Source organism: Vombatus ursinus, unplaced genomic scaffold, assembly GCF_900497805.2.
Source record: "Vombatus ursinus unplaced genomic scaffold, bare-nosed wombat genome assembly UNPS02009975.1, whole genome shotgun sequence".
NCBI lineage: Eukaryota > Metazoa > Chordata > Mammalia > Diprotodontia > Vombatidae > Vombatus > Vombatus ursinus.
Genome location: NW_020949753.1, coordinates 3833261 through 3843862, shown reverse-complemented (window position 1 = coordinate 3843862; position 10602 = coordinate 3833261). Strand labels below are relative to the sequence as shown.

The 10602-nt window shown below is 33.4% G+C and overlaps 1 protein-coding gene across 1 annotated transcript; it reads right to left on the bottom strand.

Moving 5' to 3' along the window:
• Nucleotides 1-4732: 4732 nt before the first annotated feature.
• On the bottom strand, nucleotides 4733-7350 carry GPRIN3 (GPRIN family member 3). The gene has a single exon (XM_027853428.1). The coding sequence runs from the start codon at nucleotides 7253-7255 to the stop codon at nucleotides 5234-5236; it is 2022 nt and encodes a 673-aa protein (XP_027709229.1). The 5' UTR covers nucleotides 7256-7350; the 3' UTR covers nucleotides 4733-5233.
• Nucleotides 7351-10602: the final 3252 nt, after the last annotated feature.

Below are 10602 nucleotides of genomic sequence, written 5' to 3'. Positions count from 1 at the left end.
TGTAAAATCACAAACACCAAAACAGACAGGGACTCCAACTTAATGGGTAGGAAAGGAGATATGTGGAGGTGAACAGAGTAAGGAAGGTTAAGTTGTTGAACTCACATAACAAAGATACTGCTTATTTAATTTTATAACTGTTACAAATAGCAATTCTCATGTCATCATTTAAATTAGAACTATCATATAAAATAAATAGCCTCATCAATATGGCAACATTTGTAGAAAATTACTATCTGGTAGTTATAAGCCTACTAAACAAAACCAAGTTTGCCCTATTTGTCTAAATACACAAATACACACATAAAAATGCACGTGTGATAGATTTTCTTTAAAATATCAAGAATGTGTGAAATCTTTGCTGGATTGTGTTGTTAAAGTGAACAGATACTTAGCTCATATTATAGAATCTAAATAAGAGGTGCTTAGCTAAAACAATATTGAAACAATCTAAGTTCACATCGGGATCCTTGAGTATCTTCTTTAAAGAAAGTGAAATTTAATGTGATGTACTTTTGGTATGATTATAGATTATTCAAAGAGAAGAGAAATAGCTTTTAAAATGATAATGAGGGAAAAGGAAATGAAAAACAGAAAATAAAAGTTTAAAAGTGATAACCTATTTCAACTTTAAGCTTTTTGGAGAAGTTTTAACGGTCAGGTACTATACCTATATTTAAATTATGTTCAGTATACTAAAATGACGAAGTTAAGCAAAATGTACTAAATATATTTTTACAAATATCTCAATTGGGGTTAAAACTGAAAAGTTTTCTGGAAATGTCCCATTTCCTTACTGCTCAAGTTAAAAAAAATTAACTGTATTAATATACATAATTTAAGCCTGTGATAACAAAAATGATACATATAAGAACAAATAATTAGAATACTCTTAAGAGAAAAAAACAAGAGATGAATGAAATAAATCTTGACAGAAGAGACAAATCTATAAGATAGTTGTTCTTTTTTCTGCACCCAAATATTACTATTATCATGAAAACATGACTAAGAATTTAGATTTTTAAAATCTCTATTCACTTGCCAAGGAAAATACCATCTCAACACTTTCTGTTTTGTTTCCATTTTCTTCTACATACTGAATTATAGCACACTTCTTTCCCTTCTAGTTTAGCCAACACAAACATCTGTATTAATGAAAATAATTTTTTGTAGGAAGAGTAGTTCATAAGAAATAAAATTAATGTCCTAAAACCTTATAAATTCAAATCTCTAGCAAAATTAGCTTAAAGGAAAAAAGTCCTCAGTTTTACCAAATAAATTTTGAAACAATAACTATCAAAAATGTCAGTCAAAATGAAAATATTCTTGTGGTTTGAATTGTTGGTTTTTGCATAATCAATTACTGAAACTACATTATTCTTCTTCACCTATTTCTGCATTGTATACGTATATTTATATTGTTTATCAAAGTTAACACAATTCTAAATAAAGACTGGTTTAATGGAAAAAGTTAATAATTTAAGAATATCATGAGGTAATAATATTACTATCTCAAAATAATCTCACATTATATATAATTATTAGATACTATCATAATTCTGTTAGTTTTTTTAATTGTTTCTTTTTTAGAACTCAATGATCAATAATTTAGTATCCAGCAGTGACTTTTACATGGTAGGTACTCAACAAATATTTGAAAAATAAATAATTATTGCTGTGTTCTGAATACTTTATAAATATCATGCAATTATAAAAATAAAATTTCATGGGAGAATAATCAGCAAGATTATAGCACATGAATATAAAGTAAAATTATCATGTAGTAATAAAAAGATAAATCATGGGAATTAAGAGAAACCTGGGAAGATGCATGTGAACAGATACAGAATGAAAAAGCAGAACCAAGAGAACAAGATATATAGTAATTACCACAACATAAATGAAAGACTCTTCAAACAAAAAAAAAATAAACAAGTGAAGATTATGAAACATATTTCTCTCCTCCCTGTAATAGAGTGGGGGCTTACTAAGACAAACTGTATAAACTGTCAGACATGGTCGCTAAATCTAGTTTCTTTTTTTCTTAGCTATTTTTCTTTGTTAATAAGAAAGGTTCAAATGAGAGGTGGGGGAGGAAAGTATTTCCAGTAATATATGTGATGTGAAAATAAAAAGTATAAGAACAAGGTGTCTCAATCCCTACATTCTGTTACTGTTGGTTTTTTTTCTCCTTTAACTGGATATTAACTGTGTAGAAACCAAGGTTCTGGGTCCTCATACAGACCAAGAGCCTTGGATCTGATTTGCTTCTGCAACCTCACAAATTACTAAATAAATTGTTGTCTGAAGGGGAAAACTTATTTTGAAAAGAAGAAAACAAAAATCCCATAAAAGTAAAGTTTGGTGTCCATACCAGACACTAATCAGAACTGCTACCTACAAAATATTTTTTAATTTAACAAAAGTTTTAGAAGTCAAAAACACAACTCCAGCCCCAATAGACCAAATTATGTAATTTAGTTTCTTTGGGACATATGTCCCCAAAACAGTTGGGGCTCTGCTTCATTTAAATATATATGAATGATATTTTCATCCCAAACTCATAAATAGTATTATTTGACCTGTGGCTTCCTTCTAATGTTAATATTTATGGATGTTACTGTATATATATATATATATATATAGTGTGAGTGTGTGTGTGTGTGTGTGTGTGTGTGTGTGTGTGTGTGTAAAGGAGAGACAGAGTGAGAGAGAGACGGAGAGAGAATATTGCAACTGCCCATGGAACCAGAGAGTTCTACCTGGATGTTATCACATAGTAATTTCTAGAAAGGGTCAAATGAGTTTTTGACTATAGTTGTTTGGGTGTGGGAGGTACTTCTATTTCAGAAATCATTTTAACATAGTTCAAATAGCCAAGAACTAAAACTTTTTTTTAAATGGTACTATGATATATTTTCAGAGCTTCTCCCAAAACAATTAAATAGTTGCCTATAATAAGTCTATGTGTGTTTGAAGGAAAGTCTCTTGAATGGACAATCCCATTTCAAACCTGTGGCAGGACATGGCCATGATTTGCATAGAATGGTCAGGCATGGATGAGCTACAATCTGCATCAATAGAAGAAATAACCGTATCAGTAAGATCACAGATCTGTCTGAATAGTAGATTGTTTGAAGATAACTCTTCTCACTATCAATTATGCTGTGATTCCAATCTACTCATAGCACATTGCACATAGATGAATAATAAAAACAAAAAAACTTCATGTTCTAACCTTTAATTATGTACGCCTTGTGTAATTTATAGCATTAAACTTCGGTATTGTTCTTTACAAGTTCAGAACTTGCAAACCAAAATTTTTTTTTAAACACAAATGATTAACAATCAACTGGAGGGTTTGCTGGACACAGAGTATTGTATTAGGTGCTAAAAAAAAATGATCTATGCTCAGAGACCTGCTCTTTAAGGAGAAATTAACATTTCATAACAACTAAAATCAATGGCCCTTTTAGCAGCCTGCACCCAGTCAGTGCCCTACACCTAGGGATAGGTCAATGCTCATCTCAACAAGAAATATTGCCAACACATGCCTCCATAGTCCCTTCATATGTGTTTTTTTTTAACCCAACTGTGTGAGATGACAACAGAGGTGGGTTATCCTTGCTTAGGCCATTTGAAAACTTACATGTCCTAAATGTAGTTTATCTTACTGAGGCATGTGGTAGATGAAGGTTTGTGAGAGAGAAACCAAAACATAAATGTACCAAAAACAGGAAACTACTGCTCAGAAAAGAAACAATCTTTTCTTTTATATTTTTCTGATAAAGTGTATGGTAGTGCTTCTCAAACTAAATTACTTAGTGGGGCCATTTCTTTTCCAGGCAACAAACTTTAACCACAAACCCAAATTAAATACAGGAAGGGAAAGACACTTATATAGCACCTATTCTATACCAGGTACTGTGCTAACAGTGAGGATCTCATATGAGTCTCACAACAACCTTGCAATGAAGGTGCTATTACTATCCCCGTTTTACAGTTGAGGAAACAGAGGCAAACTGAGGTTTTTGTTCTATTTTGTTTTGCTCAGGGTCACACAGCTAGGAAGTGTGTGAGGCCAGTTTGCACTCAGGTCTTCCTGACGCCAGTCCCCAGCACTCTATCCACTGTGCCACTAGCTGCCTCTGAAAATACTGTCTCAAGGAAGCTCATATTCCACAAATATTCGCCACATTTTCTTGAATTAGGGCTGAGACATACTGAATGGAAAAATAACATAATGTATTTTTATTTACATAATTATTAGAACTGGAATCAACAACTGAATGTAGTATTCTTATTATTTTCCAATAGAAAACTATGTGATATTTGGGCGTTTACATTTACTGAGAAGTTTCTTAGAATTTTTTTTTTCATTTCTTAGTAGAATGTCACAGAAAACTCCTTCCATGAATTCAGACCAATAGACTTCCTATAGACTAAAAATATGAAATTGTACCAGAGAAGATCAGTGAAATCTGACTTTAGTATTTCTGTATTATCTTTCCTACATACAAGGAAAGGCCTGAAGATCTCTAATAAAACTTGCTTGTGTTTGCCAACTATTATAGCAAGACCGATGTGCTTGAATGTCTGCCTGTATGTATAAACATTCATTAATGTTGGATGCTTCTATGCATTTTAAGGATTCTTTAATTTATAGAATCTGTCTTATCAATAAATGAAAATTCAATTCCATGTTTTATGTATTAGTTATCTTCTACTTAAAGCTTTTGTGTGTTGATACCATCCTTATTGAATTAAGATCATAGAATTTAAGAGTTACTAGGGACCTTGAAGATGGTCTTATACAACCTCCTCATTTTCTGGATTAGGGTTTTGGACAGGAAATTTATAAGTGTTTGTGCTAAATCTCTACTTTTGAATCCAGAATAAGGATTTGAATACAAATAACTCCAGTTTGCTAAAGTGAGGAAACAATATAAAAATGAACAGCTACAATGTTTTTTCCATAAACATTTTTGTTTTGCCTATTATTTCCACTTTGGTACATAAACCTACATTGAAATGTGTTCCTATTACCTATATTTTTTTCTTTAGATATAACATTCAAATTGACAAAGTTCTCGTAATGTATTGAAGCAATTTCCTGAAATTAACACTTTCTTGTGATTAGCAGATTCCGTCATCAGATATAGGTAACCTTCATCATAGACCAAGATTCATGTTGGTACTAAGTGTCCACACACTATTCTATACATTTTCTCTTTTAATCTAACACAGACGAGGGAGCAGGGTGGACACAACAGTTGGGACGTCTAAAGTTCTGCATCACGGCCTGGAACACATTGTGTTGCCTCCCCTTAAGCTTTTTATTTGAAGATGTATCGGAAGAAATGGATTTCCGATTCTGATTGCTTTGAACCTTAATCAGTTTCTCGTGTTCCCTGATTTGTCTCTGCAAGTGGTTCTGAATAGCGATACCAAGCGACTCAGGGTCTAGGGAAGCACCATACACTTCCCATGTCATGCCTTGTTCATCCCATATGACATCCCTGACTTGCTTGGACTGTTTGAATTGGAGCTTGCCATCAGATCCAAGCTGCTTTTTCTTTTCTCCAGGGGTAAATCCAACCTGAGCAGCAGCTGCTGTCACATTCAGTTTTTGTTCCTTTAAGAACTCACTGACACGGCTGGGACGACGCGGACTTGCTTTGACTGACCGAGAGGGTGTACGTTTACCAGAATTTGGACTGGATTCCCCCATCGACTCTCCTGGGAGTCCCAGGCTTGTAACCGTCTTTGCCTGCTTACTTTCTTCAGAGGCTTTGTCCTGGTTCTTTCTGCCTGTGGTAGGAGTAACCACAGTTAGTCCTTCCGCATTAGGACAAAGCAATTCTGATTTTGTCTCAGCTTTTGGTTTTATGTCTGCCTTGGGATCATCAGTTCCCAATTCTTTTACTACTTGAGTAGGCAAAGGCTTCTCAGTTGTGTTATCTTTGTCAGTGACATTCAAGTTATCGGCTTTGTTCAGTTCATTGTCAGGGCTGAGTGGTTTATTGCTGGGAATGCTTTTAATGGTTTTCATTGACAAGTCAGATGATTTGGTTTCAGCTTTTCCCAAGTCATGACTTACATCAGTTTGATTGCACGCATGCGTAGAAATTTGATCAACTGGTTTTGCATTCGGTGGGATGAAAGTAGTAGGGGCTGGCTGTGTAATGATCTGACTTTCTCCTTTAGTGACCATTTCTACTGCCTGCTGTTTCTCCTTGCATGTAGTTTTGGTATCACTTGATGCCCGTAGGCCAGATATTCTGTTGTCTGATGCCATTTGATAGACTGTGGCTGCTGAATCTGTTGACTTATTTTCCACTTGGAAAGTTGGTATGTTTGAAGAATCACCAGTAGCTGCCTGGATGAGCACTTCTGTCTTGTTATCAAAATGACAAGGCGCTTTTCTTGGACCTACCAACTTATCAGAGAGCTCTGATGGATTGTTCATGTCACTGTTGCTCTGGTAAATAACGCATAACTGTTCTTGTTGTTCTAAACTCTCAAAAGGAGGAATTTTCCTTAAGAATGTAGCAAAGATGCTTGGGCTGGTAGAGACAGATCTGCTCTCCATACTGGTTACTGCCTGAACCTCAGCATCTTGCCAAGTTCTGTTTGCCCTCTCCTCTGCCAAAAATCCACTCTCATCTAGGCTTGTCATTGTACCTGTTTCTTTGAATCTGGAGAACAGATGCCCTGTTTTTAGAGTCTTTTCTTGCTCTGTAGGGCATACTGAATGTTTACTAGTGAGGCTAGACTGTGGAGATGTCCTGGAGGATTGGTCTGCTGTAGTCAAAGAAACAGCATCTGTCAAGGTCTTTGGCTCATCACAAGGTGTGGGATGGCTAGCATCCTGGTTGACTGAGTGTGTAATGGTCAAGTCTACTACTGGACCTCGGATTTGTGCTACATGTTCACTGGAGCTTTCAGGAGGGCTGTTGTATGTAGGAGGTAATTTTTCATCCTCACTGGAGATCTCAGAAGACATGACTGTCTGAGTGAGATCATTCTCAGAGTCCTTCATTATAGTCTCTACTGGTCCAGGGCCACTGAGGTCCAACAAGCCAACTCTAACGGATTCTGAAGGAAAGCATGGAAGACTATTAGCGTTGGTATAGGCAATGATTGATGGCGGCTGTGGAATAGAAGGGTGTTGGCCTTGAAGCTCTTCCTTGTCTTCTGAAGCTACAGTCAGGGAAGTTTTAGTCAACCTCAGGGGGTCAGGCACAGTCCCCATGGAAGATCTCTTTAGGACAATCTCTGGGAACTTTCTCTGACAGTATCCCTGCTGAGTGATAGTTGATCTTCACAGTCAACGCAATGAGATACAACTCCTCCACAAACAAATCTTTGAAAAAAGGAAAACACAATGTCAATTATAACATATTGTATGAATAACGAAAAATACCTGTCTCTTAAATAAGGATTAATTTTCTTCTATTTCAATTTTATTCAAATATGCTAAATTCTAAACTTTTTCTTCTTTTGACTTTCCCTAGAAGCCTTAAATCAAACTAATAAAAAGGATAGAACTCTGATGCTAATTTTATTTGATGTTTACTTAAATATTAGGAAACAACTTCTAAAAAAATTGTTTTTCCACCAAGAGGTAATTCACATATAGAAGAAATTGTATATCTGAAGTGAGGTATTATAGAATCTCTTTTTCATTTAAAGTTTACAATAAAATGTTAAGCACTCACACAAAGTAAAATTTTTAATTTCTTGGAGAAGGAATAACCACAATATTCTGATTCTAAATGAGAAAATGCAGACAAAAATAGAAACCACTGTAGGATAATTAAACATACTTGATGAAATCAACTGAATGGCAATATGATGTAGGCCAATTAATGCAAAAAGATTAACAGCAAGTTTCACTTTGCTCCAGAATAAGTAAATGTTCATCTTCATAACTGGCATTAAACAATCTAATATTCTTTCTCATTAATAAAGAGGCAGAATGTTATAGTGGATATTGGGACAATCTCCAAGTCAGCCTGACTTGTAGTCATTCATCTAAAGTTTCAGCCACTAGCCTTCTTATTTATGTTCGATATTCTTTAAAGCAGTATTTTGAATTAAGAATGCAAGCTATAAAACATACAAATATAATGAGCTTTTTGTTACTTAAAGTTAAATATATTTAATTATTATCTATTACAATAGCCTGTATCCAGCCCCTGCACCCTCCCAGAAAGTTAAACCATATAATATTCTTTAAAATAAAAAAGAGGAAGAAGAGAAAAAAAAACAGCAGCTAATACACTGAAAAAAACTCTGATAATATGTACAATTTTCTTCACTCCTACTTCAGCAAAGCAGTGGGTGGAACTATTTTCTCACATCTCTTAGTTGGGACAAGCTTATTCTTTGTAATTTTGCAACATTCCTTTTCAGCTGTTTTGTGGTAGTTCTTCTTTCCATTACACACTATTGTATATATTATTTTCTTGGCTCTTTCACTTTGTATCGGCTCTTGTTAAGTCTTGTTATACATCTCCACTCATCATGTTCACCATTTTTTGCAATATAAAAATATTCCATTATATTCATATATCACAATTTATCTAGCCATTCTATAATCAATAGATAAGAACTTTGTTTCTACTTCTTCTCGACTACCACAAAAAACACTGGTATAAATATTTTGTTGTATATAAGGACTTTGTTTCTTTTTTTTTTAAATCAATGACCTTCTTGTAATATATGAATAGTAGTGGAATCTCTGGGTCAGGTGGTAGGATATTTTAGTCAATTTATTAGCATAATTCCAAAATAGTTGTATTAATTCACAGGTTTACCAACAATGCATTAGTGGGCCTTTCTTTCCACAACCCCTGCAACATTGATTATTCCCTTCTTTTGTCAACTTTGAAATTTGGGGTGAAACTTCAAGGATATTTTGATTTGGTTGTCTCTAATTATTAGTGATTTGGAGAATTTTTCGTATAGTAGTAAAATATTTATAATTATTTTTGAAAGTCATTTGTTCATATTCTTTGCCTAATTAATTATCTAATGGGAAATGGCTTTTGGTCTTACATATTTCTGTTTGTGTTCTATAAATCTTGGATTCCAAACCCTTATCTGAAAAATATTATGCAAAGTTTTTCCCCCATTTGATTCTTTCTGTTCTTATCTTAGATGCATAAAATTTGTGCTGAAACTCTTTAACTGCATGTAACCAACATAATCTATTTAACCTTTTATCATTGGTTTGGTAAGAATCCATCTTCTGCCCATAGTAATGAAAAGCATGCAATTTGCTTCTCTTCTAAGTTTTTAATGGTATGGTTGCATATCATTCAATATTGCATTGGAAATTCCAGCAATAGCAATAAGAGAAGAAAAATAATTAGAAGGAATCAGAATAGGAAATGAGGTAAGAAAACGATGTCTTTTGCAGACAATATGATGTAATACTTGGAAAATTCCAAACACTCAACTAAAGACTTAGTTGAAATAATCAATAATTTTAGTAAAGTAGCAGGATATAAAGTAAATCCACATTAATCATCAGTATTCCTATATATCACCCACAAACCCTTCAATAAGTGATAATAACTCTAAAATAATTCTAGACATTATAAAATATCTGGGAGTACACCTGCCAAAAGAAACACAGGAACTATATAAACAAAATTTAAAAAATTTTTTATACAAATACAATTAGATTTAAATAATTGGAGAAATACTGATGTTCATGGGTATGCAGGGCCAATATGATAAAAATGCCAATTTTACCTAAAGTAATTTATATATTCAACACCATCCCAAGTAAATAAAAATTATTTTGGCGAATTAGAAAAAAATAACAAAATTCACTTGGAAAAACAAAAACTCAAGAATATCAAATGAGCTAATGGAAAAAAATGTAAAGGAAGGAGGTTTAGCAGTACCAGATCTCAAATTATAAGGCAGTAATTATCAAAACTATGTGGTACTGGCTAAGAAATAGAAAGGTAGATCAATGGAACAGAGTAGAAAAAGACTTAAGATTTTGGAAGAAGATTTAATTATTTGGTAAAAAAAAATTGTTGGGAAGACTGGAAAGCAGTTGGGCAGAAATTGGGCATAGACCAATATTTTACACCATTTACAAAGGTAAGGTCAAAATGAATACATGACCTAGATATAAAGAGAGATATTACAAGAAAACGAGAAGAACATGGAACATATTACTCATCAGATTTATGGATAGGTAAAAAAATTATAAATAAACAAGAGATAGAGAGCAAAGTTAGGCGTAAAATGGATAATTTCAAGTACATTAAATTAAAAAGTTTTTATACAAATAAAAACAAATGTAGACAAGATCAGAAGGAAATCAGAAAATTGGGTGAAAATTTTATTGACAGTTTCTCAGATAAAGATCTCATATCTCAAGTACATAAAGAACTTTGTCAAATCTATAAGAATATGAGTCATTCCCTAATTGATAAATGGTCACAGGACATGAACAGGCAGTTTTTCAATGAAGAAATCAAAACAATTTATAGTCACATGAAAAAATGCTCTAAATCATTACTGATTAGAAAAATGTAAATTAAAACAACTTGAGATATAATTTTATACCTACCA

Excerpts from the sequence above, each read along its gene's own strand:
- GPRIN3 (XM_027853428.1), bottom strand. The coding sequence starts at position 7,255 with ATGGGGACTGTGCCTGACCCCCTGAGGTTGACTAAAACTTCCCTGACT.